Source organism: Scyliorhinus canicula, chromosome 5 (genome assembly GCF_902713615.1).
Source record: "Scyliorhinus canicula chromosome 5, sScyCan1.1, whole genome shotgun sequence".
Classification (NCBI taxonomy): Eukaryota; Metazoa; Chordata; class Chondrichthyes; order Carcharhiniformes; family Scyliorhinidae; genus Scyliorhinus; species Scyliorhinus canicula.
Genome location: NC_052150.1, coordinates 130,641,779 through 130,659,882, shown reverse-complemented (window position 1 = coordinate 130,659,882; position 18,104 = coordinate 130,641,779). Strand labels below are relative to the sequence as shown.

The window sequence follows — 18,104 nt, the reverse complement described above, 5'->3', positions numbered from 1 at the left end:
CCCTCCCCCCCCCCCCCACCAGCCCTCCCTCCATAAACAAAGAAACAAAACACCCTCCGAAGATCTTTTTCCCCCCTCACCCCACTGCACTCCCATTACCTAGCCTGCCTGCTAGCATGGTGTTCCCCCCCACCCCGGGGCAATTGTCTACCCCCCTCCCCCTCTCTCACACCTCATCCGCAATTTCCCAAAAACAGTTGAACACACTTGCCCAATCCACACCCATACATGGTAAGTACAACAATCCACCCGGCGTACACATCCACATTCCCCATACTGGCATCTCCAAAGTTCAGTATCCTCACAAGCCTCCCAGTCCATGGTCTCTCATAACATTACTTGCCTCCTCCGGCGTATCAAAATACAATTCCTGATTCTGGTGTACTGATGAGAAGGATACAGCATCCCAAACTTCACTCGTTTCTTGTCGAGGGCCACCTTGACCCTATTAAACCCAGCTTGCCGATTGGCCAATTCTGCACCGAAGGCTTTGACAAAGGGTCACCTGGACTCAAAACGTTAGCGCTTTTCTCTCCCTAGCTGCCAGACCTGCTGAGATTTTCTTTGCTTTCAGATTCCAGCATCTGCAGTAATTTGCTTTTATCCAACGTCTTGGTAGGTACGCACCATGCTTCCTTCCCAGGTATACTCTCTTGTCTCTTTCGCCCACCTCAGAATCTTTTCCTTATCCAGGAAACAATGCAACCACACCATCAACGTCCTTGGCTGCTCTCCTGCCTTCAGCCTCCTCTTCAACGCCCTGTGCGCTAAATCCACCGCTGGAGGATGGTCAAAGACCCACTTCCCCCAGCAGCTTCTCAAACATCTTTGCCACATACTTTGTGGCCTGCGTTCCTTCAATTCCCTCAGGCAGCCCACAATCCGGAGAGATTCTACCTCCTGGAGCAATTGTCCAGTTCCTCCACCTTCTCCTCAGTCGCTTCTGGCTCTCCGCCACGAACACCAACTCTTCCTCTAACGACGCCAACTAATCCTCATGCTCCACCATTGACTCCTCCACCTTCTGGAGTGCCAAACTCTGCGCCGTCAGCCTTTGATCCACTCTCTCAATGGCTGCCCTGGTTGGCTCCACCATTTTAGTCATGTCTGTCAAGGCCTCTTGCCTCTGCTGCTGGAACTTGGCATTCAAAAAGTCCACCAGTTGCTCGGTGGGCCATGGGCAGCCAATGACGCCCCAGAGCCCTCCCCCATCTTTTCCTCTGCCACACTCCGAACGTACTCACAGCCAGACGAAAGTCCTCCCAGCCAGACTGCTTCCCCTTGCTCATTACACTCCTCGTCTGATGAGCGATAAACCAACCCCACCGGAGGAGAGTTCCTATCTCTCACTGTTCGTGCACTTTGCACCAGCAAACACCCCCTCTCTCGGGTGAAAAGGACCCCAAACTATTCCACCTTGAGCAGGAGTCACCAAGTGTGCAACCACTCACTCCATGGCTGCCACCAGAAGTCCGAATTTTTATCCTTGCCACACAATACAGCAGCCAAGAACAGTACCTTGCACTTATAAAGGTAATTTAACATAGTGGAGAAGCACTATCAAACAAAATTTCACACTGAGCTGCATAAGGAGTAATGAGGAGAGATATCCGAAAGTCAGGTCAGTTGGTTTAAAGAGCAAATAATTAAGAGAGGTGGAAAGAGGAAGGGAAGGAATTTCAGTGTTTACTGTTTAAATAGCTCAAAGCATAGCTTCAGTGATAGATTGATTAAAATTAAAGATGTGTAAAGGCCCAAGAGAATTTTAATGAGCATGTTCCAGGCCAGGAAAGGTTATGTCAGGGGGTGGGTTGTGTGTCCATTACTAGAGCCAGTTAGGATAAAGGCAGCAGAGGTTCGGATCAGCTTCAGTTTATAAATGTAAGGTGGAAGATGGAGATTGGCCAGGAAAGCATTGAAATTATCAATACTACAAGTAGCAATGGAATGGATGAGTATTTCAGCAGTTGATATGCTGAGGCATATGTAAAATCAGGCAATGTTATATTGGTGAAAAGAGCTGATTTTTTTTCGATGGCAGACATGTTGTTGGAAATTAATCAGTGTGTAAAATATACCCAGGTTACAAAGAATCTAATTCAGTCTCTGAAATTTGCCAGGGGACAGTAGGAGCCAGTGTGTTGGGAATAAGAGTTTGTGATGGGGACAGAAGACAATGGCTTTGGTCATTCCAATTTTTATAAAAGTATTTTTATTGAAAATTTTCATTCATGACAGACAAACTTATCAAACATATAATCCAAGTATGCAATTGTATTTACCAAACTAACGGATATAACTAAAATACATCCTTGAACTGAACATAAATGTGATTAGAATGTACACTTATGATAGCCGCAGTAACAATGTGACCCGTTTCCACAGTTGTGACAGATGGGGGAAAAACGATAGCCTAAAGATGCCCTGTTGTAACCTGAGGGGTGCGGGTGGCTCTCGGCATACAGCCCCACAGGATGAGGCAAACCGAAGATGGTAAAACCTGGCCTGGAGGCTTCGCCCTCTTTTAGGCAGTGTTGCTTGTGGGCAGCCATGACCCTGGTATAGTGCAAACATTTCACTTTCCCTAAATTATGGGTGCAACTTTCGCCACCTTTCTCTCTCTCTCTCTCTCTCTTTCTCTCTCTTTCTCTCTCTCTCTCTGTAAAAAAAAGTTGGTCCTGAACCCACTCAGCTTGGGACAAGACCAGTGTCTTCTCGGACACTGTTTGCACTTGCCTTCCACCTCCAGGAAGAACCTGCTCATGCGTGTTCTGGTCGGGTGTGTCCTGTGTACCACTTTTACCTGCGTTGGGTTCCGCTTCAGAGTCCTCTCCCTATCTCAGCATCCAGTTCCTCCTTCCCTTTTTCCACCTTTCTCTTCTCTAGTCTAGTGGGGCTCTTATTTCATATAACAGCCGTCCATATATCTCTGTGCATTTACCATCCCCTAATTCATCCTGCATTAACAGTCTGTTTAACAGGGTGTGTCTGGGTAGCTGGGGAAACATTGTGGCCTCCTTGTAGAGGAAGTCTCGTAAGGTACTGGAGCTCGCTCCGTTTCAGGAGCTGGAACTTCGCAGTTAGTTTCCCCCAGGGTTGCCCCTCTACCATCTAAGTAGAGGTCCCTTACTGTCAGCACCCCTTTGTCCCTTCTCCAGGTTTTGTACATGGCGTCTATTTTTGCCAGAATGAGCCTATAGTTTCTGCAGATCGGCGCTGCAACGGACATGTCTCTCAAGTTTGAAGTGGTGTCTGAGCTGGTTCCAGATTCTGAGTGTAGTTATCACCACCGGGCTCACCGAATAGTTGGCTGGAGGGAATGGGAGTGGGGCAGTGGCCAGTGCCTGCAGGGTCTTCCAATACAGGAGGTCTCCTCCATCCGTACCAATTCCGCCTCTGGCTTGCCTAGCTACTCCCACACCCTTTCTACATTTGCTGCCCATTGTTGGAATAGGAGTTTCTATAGACGCAGGGCACCCCCCCCCCCCCCCCCCCCCCCCCCCAAAATCCAGTTCCGCCCTCTCTGTCAGGCGAATTTGCGGATCCTGGGGTCTTTTTCCAGCCCATATAAGAAAATCGTAATTAGCTTGTCCTGCTTGGTGAAGTACGATTTGGGGATGAAGATCTGGAGCAATCTCCATATAAAGAGGAAGCTTGTTGGTGCTTTCATTTTTATTGTCTGCGCTCTACCTGCCAAGGAACGTGGGAGAGAGTTCCACCTCACAAGTCCCTTTTCACCTTCTCCACTAGGTTGGACAGATTCTACTTGTGGAGCTGCGCCCAGTTGTGGGCTATCGTGGTTTGGGCTAGTTTGAAAGGCAGCATTCCCAGCTCTGCTTTTCCCCCCCACCCCTGGGTGTTCACCAGGAAGATTTTGCTTTTGCTCAGGTTTAGTTTGTATCCCAAAAAGGTCTTGCACTCCCTCAGGTGTTCCATATAATCTTACCCATGCTGGCTAGGGGTTTCAAGACATAGAGGAGCAGGTCATCTGCATAGAGTGAAACTCTTGTGCTCCCAGCCTCCCCTCTGAATGCCTCTCCATCCGTTCGCTGATCTAAGAGCAATAGCCAATGGTTCAATTGCCAGAGCGAACAGCAGGGCGGACAGTGGGCACCCTGCCTCGTGCAGCTGGGAATGGTTAGAGCTGGTGGTGTTCATCTGTACGCTCGCCATGGAATCGCTGTACAGCGGTTTTGTCCATGGGTTAAACGCTGACACAAACCCGAAACGTTTGAGTATCTCCATGAGGTACCTCCATTCTGCTCGGTCGAAGGCCGTCTCTGTTTCCAGGAAGATGATCACGTCTGATGTCTCCTCCCCAGGTAGGGTCATGACCATGTTCAGCAGGCATCTAATGTTTGCTGTCAGCTGTCTGCCCTTGACAAACTTGTTCTGATCTTCCATGATTACAGCTCTCCAGTTGCCTTGCCAGAGCTTTCGGCAGATCGTTGATGTCAATGTTCAGGTTTGAGGTGGGTCTGTATGACTCTCACTCTGGGATCAATGAGATCGAGGCCTGTGCCAATGTGTCCCCCCTCAACAGGTGGTCATTGAACATCTCCAGCAGGTGCGGGGCCAGTGCTGCTCCAAACTTTTGTAAAAGTCCGGGATGATGTCCGGCCCCGGTGTCTTCTTTGATTGCATGGAATTGATGGATTCCCTGATCTCCTCCAGACCCAGCAGTGCTTCCAGTCCCTGTCTCTTTTCCTTCATACAGCAGGGATGTCCAGCCCATCCAGGAATAGTTCTGTCTTTGAGTCCCTCTCTGGGGGCTTGGAGGTACACAGTCCTCAGTAGAAGATCGCAAAGGCTCCATTGATCTCCTCTTGAGCCGTGACCACCCTACAATTCCCGTCCTTTATCTTCACGCTCTCTCTTGTGGCTGCCTGTTTCCTCAGCTAGTGTGCCAGCTGGCATGATAAGTTTACGTTAATTAATAATCTTTATTCGTGTCACAAGTGTACACTGCAATGAAGTACTGTGAAAATCCCCAAGACACCACACTCCGGCACCTGTTCAGGTACACGGAGGGAAAATTCAAAATTTACAATTCACATAACCAGCAGGTCTTTCAGGACTTTGTGGGAGGAAACCGGAACAACTGGAGGAAAACCACGCAAACGGGGAGAATTCGCAGACTCCACATAGACAATGACCTCAGCCAGGAATTGAACCCAGATCCCTGGTGCTCTGAAGCAACAGTGCTTTGTCCCCATGCTCATAGAAGGTTATTGCCTACCCAATGGCGAGTAGGACAAATTCCATTGTAGGTTTTCCTCTTCACCAGCATCTCCACCATCAGGGCCAAGCAAGGGGAGATCTCTGGTTGCAGTTTACATACCTGTTGATGGCTTGTGTCATTCTTTCACAGAAGTTGTTCTCTGTGAGGAGGACTGTGGGGCGCTGGGCCCGGCCCGTCTCCAACTTCTCATCCACTTAGGGTGGTGAATGGTCTGAGAATACTACTGCGAGTTTCTGTTTCCTCCCCAAACCCCTCCTCCAGGGTCAGCCCTATTTGCCTCTGTGCACCTGGGCTCACCTTTGTTCGTGGGCCATCCAAGATGGCTGCCGTCACCTTCCTTCCTTCCTTTCTTCCAACCTACTCCACATGTGACCTGTGTAACCAGCTATCTTACCCCATCCCCAGCTTGCTGTTCTTACCCCCCCCCCCCCCCCCCCACCCCACCTTTTTACTCCCATACAGTAGCTTGTCCACGAGTGTGTTTCTTCTCCCCCTGGAAAACAGAGCGTCCGGTCCCTTTCCCTCAATGAGCCGGCAGGCATATCTCCCAAGTACAGTGCCCCTCCTCTTCTCTCTCCCCCCCCCCCCCCCCCCCCCCCCCCCCCCCCCCCCCCTCCCCCCCCCCCCCCCCCCCCGGCCGTTCATGTAAGTTCGTACTTTTGTATCTTCCCGCATTATTTCCTCCCGACTCTATTCTTCACAATTGTTCACTTCTCCAGTGTATTAAAATAGTGTTGTCTGTCGTGCGTGACCCGTAGTCTTGCCCACCCCCGGATGCCGTTCCTTATCTTGGTATTTGTGGAACTTCACGATTATTGCCTGTGGTGGTTCCCCTGACTTTGGTGTTTGTCGGAGCGACCTGTAGGCCCAGTCTATTTCTGGAGGTTTGGTGAAGTCCTCTTCTCCGACCAGTTTTCAGAGCACCTTTTAAGATAAATTCCGTTGGGCATGTATCCTCTGCGCCCTCTGGTAACCTGATGATTCAAAAGTTCTGTCAACGGGGCCTGTTATTTTGATCATCCCCTACCCCCTTAGCGTATTCTGGGTCGCCACCAACCTTATGACCTCTGCCTCGAGTGAAGCGATCCGTTCGTTCTCGTCGGTGGCCGCTTTATCCAGGTCTCGAACTGTCACTTCTTGGTCCTCCGGTTTCCTCTCCACTCTGTCCATCGCTCCCTTTATGGGGGCCAGCGCGGCATCTCTTGCTGACTTCAGTACCGACACGAGATCTTCTTTTGCTGCCTCTCTCTACTATTGGAGCTCTTGTGTAGATAAACTCTCCGTCGATGATTGGGTCTGTGTCGACACCTGGGTTCCCTTGTTCTGGCGTTGGGGTCTTTATTTCTTTGTTTTTACTGGCCTTGCAGCCTGGCTGCTGGTTCGCCGGCATCTCAATCGGGCGGGTTTTAGCTAGGGATTTGGTTGGTTCACTTTTCCATATCTTTGGTACCCGTTTGGGATCCAACAAAAAGTTTCAGGAGACGTCCACCTTTCACGTGACCACTCAGCTCATGGAGGTCATCGGTCATCTCAATATTTCATTGGAGGAAATTTCTAACATGGTTTTGTCGTGCCGAGTATTAAAATCCTATATATTACATGCTACTTTCATTGTCACACAAGACTCTTTGGTGCCAATAATCCAGCAAATATAATTAGGGTTAGGGTTATTACAGCAAATATAATTTTAAGTCTACCTTTTAAATTTAGTTATATTATGGCATAGCACTGTAGTGGTTATAATTACAAGACCAGTAATCCAGTAACCTGCAGTAACAATTTGGAGAAAGAGAATTAAAATTTCAGCATGGCAGTTTATAAACTGAATTCAAATTCTCAACGTGAACAAAGTTAATAACTGTAAAAGGTTAACCATGAAGCTGTCAGACTGTCATAGAAACCCAACTGGTTCAGTGATGTCCTTCAGAGAAGGAAACCCTCGAGCTTACAATGTCGGGCCAATGTATCACTCAAGTAGTTACTGATGTAGTTATTTGTATCTTAGCAAGGCACCCTTTGTATCAAGCCATGTCGCGCAGTTCATCACCAGTACTTCAGGGCAACTAAGACAACTTTGATGAGGCTGCTCCCATCTCAGCTATATGTTCAAAAATATCTGTTCAGTCTTTCCGAAAAAGAAATTAAGACTCTCGGAAACACACAAAAAAACCCATGTAAGTATATTTCAAGTGCCCAAACTACACAACTATAAATCTCCTCTCTTAACCATGCTGGGCAGCACCTTGGCATACTGGTTAGCACTGTAGCTTCACAGCACCACGGTCCCAGGTTCGATTCCCGCTTGGGTCACTGTGCGGAGTCTGCACGTTCTCCCAGTGTCTGCGGGGGTTTCCTCCGGGTGCTCCGGTTTCCTCCCACAGTCCAAAGATGTGCAGGTTAGGTGGATTGGCTATGATAAATTGCCCTTAAGTTAGATGGGGTTTCTGGGTTACGGGGATAGGGTGGAGGTGTGGGCTTGGGTGGGGTGCTCTCTCCAAGGGCCGGTGGAGACTCAATGGGCTGAATGGCCTCTTTCTGCACTGTAAATTCTATTCTATAGAACCGTCAAAAACAATTTTCTGATCATTATGTAATTTTCTGTTTTTGGGACCTTGCCATGTGCAAATTTTCCACCACAGTTGCAAACAAAACAGCAGTGCCTACATTAAAAAAAATAATTAAGTGTTTTAGCATATGTTGAGGATAATTAAACTGTCAGTTGGTGACTTATGTTTTTAGTATTATAGGCATGTAAGTATGCTTGGACAAATAGTGTTATGTATTCCAATTGAGTAGTCAAGCACAGTTAATCTTTACAGTACAACAGCTTACTTTGGCAGGGAATTCAAATTGGAATCAAACAACCACATTTTTATTTTTAACTGAAAGCTTTACAAGGTTTGAATTGGAGATCCAAATAGATGATCAGATTCACATGCACTGATTATTATGATGAATGAATAGGTCCTTGATCTCCACTCGGTCCATATCTCCACTATCAGGATGTTTTTGTGTTTGTATGCCGTTTAAAAAATTATCATTCTTACTTTTGAGTTTCATGGCTTTTATGTTGGTTAGTTTGAACTAAGTTCTGCCAAGCTGATGAATTCTGATTTCATTTATTTTGGCTCAAGTTTGCTAGCAAGTTTTCTAATGTTAGTTAAGGAAAAGTTAAAAGCAACTTGTATATACTATAAACAAGCTACTGCAAAGGTTAGTAAGAAAATTGCTTATTAAAGTAAAAGTGAAAAAGCTGGCTCTTAGCTGGAAGCTATAGCAACTTGTATTAGGAGATCTCCCGTTTTTGAGAATAAATATCTGGCACCAACATAGTCAAAACAAAATCTCTTGGATAGATTTATTGCCCATGGGTTTGTCACTGATCTGGCATAGCAAGTTTTAAGTTCATAATAATCTTTATTAGTGTCACAAGTAGGCTTACATTAACACTGCAATGAAGAACTGTGAAAATCCCCTAGTCGTCACATTCCGGCACCTGTTCGGGTTCACTGAGGGAAAGTTCAGAATGCCAAATACATCTAACCAGTGCATCTTTTGCGACTTGTGGGAGGAAACCAGAGAACCCGGAGGAAACCCACACAGCCAGAGGGAGAATGTGCAGACTCTGCACAGACCGTGACCTAAGCCAGGAATCAAACCCGGATCCCTGATACTGTGAAGCAACAGTGCTAACCACCGTGCTACCGTGCCGCACTATGCTACTGTGCCGCTAAGTGTATTAAGAGAGTTTAAACTAACTTGGTGGGAGTTGGGTAGCCAAGAGGGGAATTAGGGGGTCAGACAAGAGGAAATGCAATGAGGACTAAATTGTGACTGTGCATGTATGTGAATACACAGTTATGTTGGTGAGCTGCAGATGCAGGAAGCCATGTACGAATACAGTGTCTAGACCTCCGTAGTGGCGGCCGTGGAGTGAGTGGTTGCACATTAGGTGGCTCCTGACCGAGGTTGGATTCTTTGACTCTTTCGCCTGTTTTGCGGGGTGTTACACAGGTGGAAACGTAGGAACATCAGTGACTCTCTTTTGATAGGGAATATCTTAGCTATGAGGAGAGATTGAATAAACTCGGATTGTTCTCCTGGAGAGACGGAGGGTAATTTAGCGTGGCCAATCCACCTAACCTGCACCATTTTGGACTGTGGGAGGAAACCTGAGCACCCGGAGGAAACCCATGCACACACACAGAGAACATGCAGACTCCGCACAGACAGTGACCCAAGCCGGGAATTGAACCTGGGACCCTGGAGTTGTGAAGCAATTGTTTTAACCACTATGCTACCGTGCTGCCCAAGATTCTACGTTGGGCAAAGGAGATGAGCGAGAGCAGCTGGGAAAGGCGCACGGTTCACATTTTTTTCAGGACTTGGGAATGGATGTGGCCAAGCGGTGGGCTGGGGCCAATAGGGTCAAGGTGGTCCTATATAAGAATAAAGTGAGGTTTGAGGTGATGTGCTGCTCATTTGTGGGTAATGTGTGAGGAACAGGAAAACTATTTTTATACGCTAGAGAAAGTAAGCAAGTTCCTGAGAGACTGTGGACCGGGAGACTTTTGAGAACAATGGAACTTGGGTAGATTCACATGTGAAATGGAGTGAAGATGCTGTACTCGGGGAGGGAGGGGAACTGTTTACGTTCATGCTAGGTTTATATGCAGCGTGCGGCGGTACGGAGAAACGGAGGGGGTTGGGAATTAAGATGTTCAGGAGGGCACTGAGGTTGGCTGGGACAGAGGGGGTAGAAGGATGTTTTGGGAGGGAAGAAGCTGCTAGCAGGTAGGCTAGTTAACGGAAGGTACTTGGATGGGGATGGGTTTCTTTGTTTATGGCTAGGGGGATGGGGTTGGGTTGGTGGGACGCTTGCTGTTTGATTTGGGGAAGGGCAAGTGGGGGGAGGGATGGACTGCTGATGTGGATGGTGCTGGTGTAGCATAGTTGGTTAACGGGGAAGGTGGCCACCATCTTGGGGAGACCTGGGAGGTGGGCAGGACGTGGGCCTGGAGGAGCTCATTGAACAGTGCGTATGCTGGTGGGGGGGGGGGGGGGGGGGGGGGCGTGTTGTGGTGGCCTGGAGCCCTCCAACCAGGCTGATCACTTGGAACATTAGGGGACTGACTGGACCAGGAGGTCCTGCTTCTTTGTGCACTATATTTGAAGGCAGATGAGATGTTCGTGCAGAAGACTAATTTAAAGGTCACGGATCAGATGAGGTTGAGGAAAGGTTGGGTGGGGCAGGTGTTCCATTCAGGGTTGGATACAAAGTCGAGGGGACTAGCAGTGTTGGTTAGTAATAGGGTGGCTTTCTTGGCTGGAAATATTGTGGCGGATCCTGGGGGCATGTATCTGATGGTGAGCGGGAGGTTGGAGGGGGCATCCATGGTGCTGGTGAATATATATGCCTTCAGCTGGGACAATGTAGAATTTGTGAAGAAGGTGGATACACACCGGTAGGTTTTTCTTTGTGTGTGTGTGTGTGTGTGTGTGTGTGTGTGGGGGGGGGGGGGGGGGGGGGGGGTGGATTTCAATACAGTTCTGGATCCTAAGGTAGATTGGTCAAGTCCCTGAAGGTGTCGGCAATGGCAAAGGAATTGCTGGGGTTTATGGAGCAGATGGGAGACCTGGGCGAAGAATTTTTTTTCCCCCCACATATTCACCGGATGCATTCCCAGATCGAGGTGCTGGACAGGACATTACTGGCGGGGGTGGTTGGGCTGGAGTACTCGGTGATTGTGGTGTCAGACCACAAACTGTATCTTGTGGACCTGCACGTGGAAAGAGGATGTTCCCGGCTTAGGATAGACGAGGCTTCCGCCTCCTTATTGTGGGAAGCGTTGAAGGTGGTGATTAGAGGGGAGTTTCTCAATCTGGGCACATAAGTAGAAGGGGAAGCAGTAGAAAGACAAAGATTTGTGGAGGCCATTCTGGAGGTGGATCGGAGGTCCTTGGCAGCCCCCCGAGGAGGTGCTGTTAAGCGAAAGGAAGAATCTCCAGATGGAGTTTGAATTTATTCTATGGGGAAGGCAGTGAGGCAGCTGTGTCGGGTCAGGGGGTGCGATGTATGAACACGTGGGGGGAAAAAAGAGCAGAATTCTAGCGCATCAGTTGAGGTGGCAGACAGCGAAGGAGATTGGTCAGATGAAATATTTGGCGGGTGAGGTGGCCACTGAGTCGGGGGAGGGTAAGTGGGATATTTGAGGCTTCTGCTGGGGCATGCAGGCATGAGGTGGTTTTTGGAAGGGCTGGCTTTCCCGGTGGTCAAGGAGGGGAAGGTGCAGGGGTTGGGTGCACGGATCGGGCTGGGGCATGTAATTGGGGGCATAGGTTTGATGCAGTCAGGGAAGGCCCCGGGTTCCCAGCAGAGGTTTATGAAAGGTTTGTCACGGAATTAGAATCCTGACTAGTGGAGATGTATAATGACTCGCTCATTAAAGGTGTCCTCCCGCCCACAGTATCTCATGCTTCAAATTTGCTTATTTTACAAAAGGATAAGGATCCAGAGGAATGTGGACATACCACTTAATATTTCTGCTAAATGTGGGTGTGAAGGTGCTGGCAATGCATATAGAGGTTTGGGTGCTGGGGGTGATAGGCGAGGATCAAACTGGGTTAGTGAAAGGACAGCTACTGTTGGCGAACATTAGAGGACTGTTGAATGTAATCTTGGTGCCCCCGTTGGGGCCAGGATATGGAGATTCCAGTATCTAGGGATGCGGAGAAAGCATTTGACTGGGTTGAGTGGGAGTATTTGTTTCTGATGTTGGGATGGTTTGGGTTGGGGCAGGGGTTCGTAGATTGGGTTTGGTTGTTGTACAGGGCCCCCATGGCGAGTGTCCCTATGAACAATGTTAGTTTGGGGTATTTTGATCCCCACCAGGGAACGAGACAGGGGTGCCTGCTGTCTCTCTTGCTTTTTGCTGACTGCATCAAACCTATGCACCCCATTACATGCCCCAGTCCAGTCAGAGCACCCAATAAAAGGAACAGCGGCAGCAAGGATGCAAAGTTATCCGAGTGACAAGAAGCAGAGAATAGTGGTGAATGGTATTTTTTTGGTTTGAAGATTATTTATTTATTTTTTCTTTCTAAAATTTAGAATTCCCAATTCATTTTTCCAATTAAGGGGCAATTTAGCGTGTTCAATCCACCTACCTTTCACATCTTTGGGTTGTGGGGGTGAAACCCACGCAGACACGGGGAGAATGTGCAAACTCCACACGGACAGTGAACCAGAGCTGGGATCGAACCTGGGACCTCTGCGCCGTGAGACTGCAGTGCTACCACTGCGCCACCGTGCTGCCCTTGGTTTAAAGATTATTAAACAATTATGTTCCCTAGGAATCATTCCAAGTCCCACTGCTTTTCTTGATCTGGATTAATCACGTAGATGTGGGTGTGAAAGGCAAAATTTCAAAATTGCCAGATTACACAAAACGTGGAAGTATTATGAACTATGAGGAGGATGCTGCAAGGCTTCAAGAGTAAATAGGCAGATTGGTGGAACGGGAAGATGAAACTTAGTGCCGATAAATGTGAAGCAATACTTTTCAGTCGGAAGAACGAGGGAAGGCAATATAAAATGAAGAATACAATTCTAAAGGCAGTGCAGGAGTAGAGACTGGTTGTATACTCTTTCTGATATAAAACAAAAATCAATAAATTAAATCTCAAAAGAAAGAGGTGGCAGCCTCCAGTGGGACACTTTAACTAAACAAAATTTCAAAGGAAACTTTACTAACTAAACCAAATGTTATTCCAGGGGCTGATGATGCACCCCAGCCCTCATGACGCCAAGTGGGCACGGAAGGCCTGAAGCGTCCCAGTGGACACCACATGCTCCCCTCCAAGGCCACCTGGTTGTGAACATTGCCAAGATAGATGGCCAGTCAGGTTAGACAGCCAATTCGACGATTCGCTGCCTGGACCTCTAGATTGCCACCCTACGAGGAGGTGACTTTTATTCCCCCCACCGCCACCCCACACATACGCACCACACATGTGGAACACTTACTCCCCTTGTCCGCAGAAAACATTTGACTTGGGAGATGGTGAACAATCTGCTGCATGCAAGATCCTCCACACCGAATCCTGCTGGAAAAAGGGAGGACTCATAGACCTGGGTGTATATACGCACAAATCATTTAAGCTGCAAGGCAGGTTGTGCAAGCAGTTAATACAGCAGAGGGTATCCTGTGCTTTTTAAATAGAGGCACAGACTGCAAAACCAAGTTATGGTGAAAATGCTGGCTTCACCCCAAGTGGAGCATTGTGCCCTATTCTGGACACCACACTTGGGAATACTGTGAAAGCATTGGAGACCATTTTGATATGACTGGGTGAGGAGAATGATGTAGTCCCCTAAGGAGCTAATCAAACCAAGTTTTCTTGGGTCAAAGAAATAGTAAGTTTATTAATTACTAACCTGAGGGGGGAAAAGAATAAAGATGTGATAAAAAAAACACAGTAACAGATATCAGAAGTAAGAAGGTTAAATTACAAAACCAAGTTTAAAAGATTATATTGCTAAACCCTTTGCTTGTCTTTGAGGTGTAGATTGTTGAATGTTGTGACCATGTGAAGTTAGTTGCTTTCATGAAGAATTCTGGAGTTGATTTGCTTTCAGTCTGTACTTTGTTGAAGACTGCACTTTTCGCTTCAGAGCAAGGGATCTTTACTGCTGTCGTCCAGCAATGTTTTTGGATGACTGAGGATTTCCTTTTCCTCCTGATTAGCAGAATTTGGTTTTAAAACTCCCACCTTTATATTCCCAGAAATGAATTGAACCTGTTTGAATTGACACTGCTCAGATGTGAAATTCCATGCAACAAGTCTGCAGTTAGCGTAACTGGAATCTGTCTCTGCCCCTACGTGGGATTCTTATTTTTGGGACCTCTGACTGTTCCCTTGCTGGGACACTTGACTTCTGGTTAAAACTGACTGACTTATTAAATCTGCCTCGAGAGTTGCTATCACTGACCCTTGAACTGATCTATTGACCTATCAAAACACTTCCAAGGAGGATCCCACCCTTTTTGATTTACAATAAATATGGAGTGAACTTTGCTATGTTAATACAAGGAATGAGAGTTGGAGGTGGCCATCAGTTTAGAATGCTAAAAGGTAGATTCTCAAAATCCAGATTTTCCTTCCAGCTGAATCTAAATATTACATTCTAGACAATATGAAACTATTTCCTGATCCAGCTAGAAACACAGTTGAAAAAGGTGGTCATTGTAATGTTTGAGTATTCTGCTTCTTTACAGGATTTATTTGCTGGAGAACAAACCGTTCTCCAATTTCAGTTAATTTTGAGCTGTACTATAATGCCCTACAATTGAACTGTACACTTATCGAGGTGTCTTTGTCTTCCTAGCAGTTGCTGTGACAGCATTAACTGGTTGCTGAATCGAATCTACTTCTGCACTATCTGAATCTGTACCATGAGAAGGTTTGCATATTGTAAGGTGGTTTTGGCCACCTCTTTGGTCTGGATGCTACTGGATGTGTTCCTACTGCTTTACTTCAGTGAATGTAACAAGTGTGAAGAAAAGAAAGAACGAGGTCTACCTGCTCGGGAAGGTAAGAAAAATCCTACATATTAAATAGTTTAGAAGGTAATGTGATAGAACATGCATTAAGTGAGGACAGAATTGCATGCAATATGATACATGTAAGATGTAGTTTGGGACCATATAACACAACTGATCCTGATACTGGACCATACTATTACTGGCTGCTCCAGGAAACGATCTGAGGCACTTCTTTAAGAATCATGTCTGCCAAGATTTTGTTCATTAGATGTAGCAGTCACTTATTTCAGTTTTAATACATGATCTATTTTATTTGACAGCATACACATGCTATGTCCTAGATGCCTAAAATAGAGAAGAAAAAGTGAAATCCATGTGATGAGATTATTTTGGTTCTTTATTTCCCACATTGCAGAAAAAGTCAAATATTGTTGTTGACCTTAAAATGGAAGTGAATGTAAGCTAATTTTAGGTAAGACTGCAGATTTTTGGCCAATATATTAGATTTATTTCTGTCAAATAATCCAAGCTCAACATTGGCACCTGAATTGATTTTTCTGGTGCATGCTGTTGAAGATACACTCTACTAATGTAAAGGGACACATTTATTACCAGCCCCAGACTGTTATATTATCTTGTGTAATATAGCATATTACTCTTTGAACCAGTCGAGGTGATTAAATGAACAATAGTCTTCTTGTAAAGATGAACTAATTTATTGAGTAATATAAATAATATTTGAGAGTCTTTTGTACTTAATACTCAACTAGTAAAATAAATAAAATACAGTAAAGATAACTAACTATACAATGTAATAATGAAATAACTTATAACTTATCTCTCTAGCTATTCTATGTCTTGCCTGTTCACTCTCCTGAAGCACACTCTCTCTCAGAGCGGGAAAGTCTTTCTTATACCATCTGATAGTGAGATGTCTAATATTGAATTAACTATGCTAGTTTTACATACATTGATCATGTATATTGATATACAGAGATCACTACATCCCCCTTTTTTAAAACATTTTCTTGCAAATATTAAAAGAAAATTTAACATATGAAATGCAGTGTATACAATGTACCGCAATAACTAGAATTATGAAAACGTTCACAAATTCAGACAATTGGATCGACTTCTCCTTGAGATCTTAATGTCAAAGGTGATGAAGCAGTTTGAATGTCTTTGTTGATCATCAAATTTGAATGCATTTGCTAGTTCAATCTGTTTGGAAATTGTTTGATTCAAGTAATTGAGTAAAGCTAGATAAAAATCAGATTGTGAATCTTTTGATTTGCAAAGTAGCCGTTTCATAATGTGAACACCTTTCTCTGTTTTTCCATTGGACTGTGGAAAATGAGGGCTTGAGGTTACATGTTCAAAATGTAATTCAATGAGAATTCTTGCCATTCTTGACATGAAAAACATGGACCATTGTCAGACATGACGATACGAGGAATACCATGCCTGGCAAATATTTCCTTGTATGCCTTTATTTTTTTTTGAAATTTTTTTTGTTGAGTTTTCATATTTTATATCCAACAAATTACAAATTATTAGGAAAAAAAACACGCAAAAATTAACATGTATATTTACAGGTAAGCATCTTCATAATAACAACTGTTATTAACCGGCATACATATTTTACATTCCCCAATATGGCCGAGGCACATGTTTATAGGCATTTATTTACAATTTGGTTTTGGGCCTTATCTTGCCATCAGACTGTCGCTTGCGGCTTTGTCCTTCCTTTTTTTTTGGAATAATTTGTATTCAAGTTTTCAACAACAAATTTTATCACAACAGAGAAAAACAGTAATCCCTCCCCTCCAATACAAAAACAAAACAATAAATTAACAAGAAAAATAAATAAGCGTAAAACCATGCGAACAAACCCCCATAACGAACCCGTAGCCCCCCCCCCCCCACCCCCCACCCCCCCATTTTCCCCTGATTCTTGGCCACCCGACTATTCTCCCTCTTGTTCGTTGGCCACAAACAGGTCCCGGAACAATTGCATGAATGTTGTATGCCTTTATGATAGTACTGGATGTGGTGTCGTTCAATTTCACTAGTTCAGGAAAATTGGAAAAATAGTCAATGACAATGAAGGAGTCCTTGCCAAATAAGTGAAAGAGATCAGCACCAACCTTGATCCATGGTGATGTAACTAGATCATGTGGTTGTATTGGTTCTTTGCAATAATGGTTTTGATGCGACTGATACGTTGAACATGATATCATGTCCGAGATATCATTGTTGATACCTGGCCAATAGATCAGTTGTCTGACACGACTTTTTTCAATGCCTAAATAACCCTCATGAAGTCCAGAAAGCATTTCAGACCTTGTGCTGTGTGGAATCACAATGTGATCCTGTCTCAGTAAAACGGCATCCACAATAGTCAGTTCCGACTGAATGCTTTGGTATTGCGGACAATTACCTTTGGGCCATCCTTGTTGAAGATGATCTATAACTTTCATCAAAGTAGCATCTTTCAGTGTTTCAATACGAATTTGTCGTAACTTGGAATCCGAGGCTGGAAGTAACTCTCTGAATAATTGCAGTTGAGAATCAACATCATTAATCGGTGGTTCTTGAAGAATTTCAATGTCGACTGATCTAGATAAAGTGTCAGCAATTACTAACTCTTTACTTGGTGTGTATTTTAGAGTGAAATCATATCTTAATTTCATCATCAGACGTTCAAGTCTGGGAGTTATAACATTTAAGTTTTGTTCAATGGTGTGTACAAGTGGGCGATGGTCAATTTCTACTGTGAACTTGGGTTGACCATAAACATAGTCATGGAATTTGAAAATCCCAGTAACTATCCCAAGAGACTCCTTTTCAATTTGGGCATACCTACACTCGGTCTCAGTCATGGATCTTGATGCGTGGGCAATAGGAACCCAATTATTGAAATGGTCATGTTGAAGTAAAACAGCACCTATGCCATTTTTACTAGTATCCATTGAGATTTTAGTAGGTCTTTTAGGATCAAAAAATGATGAGCACAGAGCTTGTATCAATTGTTGTTTTAAGTCTGTCCATTCTTCAGTATGTTTTTCAGTCCAGATGAAACCGGTGTTCTTTCTGATCAGTTGAGACGTAATACAATTGTTCTTTTAGCGAGATAACTTTCCAAGAAAGTTGACAAATCCCAGAAAGCGTAAGACTGCCTTCTTGTCTTTAGGAATTTGCATTGCCTTGATAGATCATAGATCATAGAACTTACAGTGCAGAAGGAGGCCATTTGGCCCATCGAGTCTGCACCGGCTCCTGGAAAGAGCACCCTACCCAAGGTTAACACCACCTTC

The 18,104-nt window shown here is 45.3% G+C and overlaps 1 protein-coding gene across 3 annotated transcripts in view; it reads left to right on the top strand.

Moving 5' to 3' along the window:
• galnt1 (UDP-N-acetyl-alpha-D-galactosamine:polypeptide N-acetylgalactosaminyltransferase 1) overlaps positions 1–18,104 on the top strand; it is a 226,755-nt gene that overhangs the window by 53,195 nt on the left and 155,456 nt on the right. For 2 of the 3 annotated variants that reach the window (XM_038797661.1, XM_038797663.1), the window contains exon 2: positions 14,631–14,836. In XM_038797661.1, coding sequence (XP_038653589.1) covers positions 14,698–14,836 — 139 coding nt within the window. In that variant the 5' untranslated portion in view covers positions 14,631–14,697. The remainder of the gene's footprint in view (positions 1–14,630; positions 14,837–18,104) is intronic. The other variant, XM_038797662.1, reaches the window with a different exon arrangement.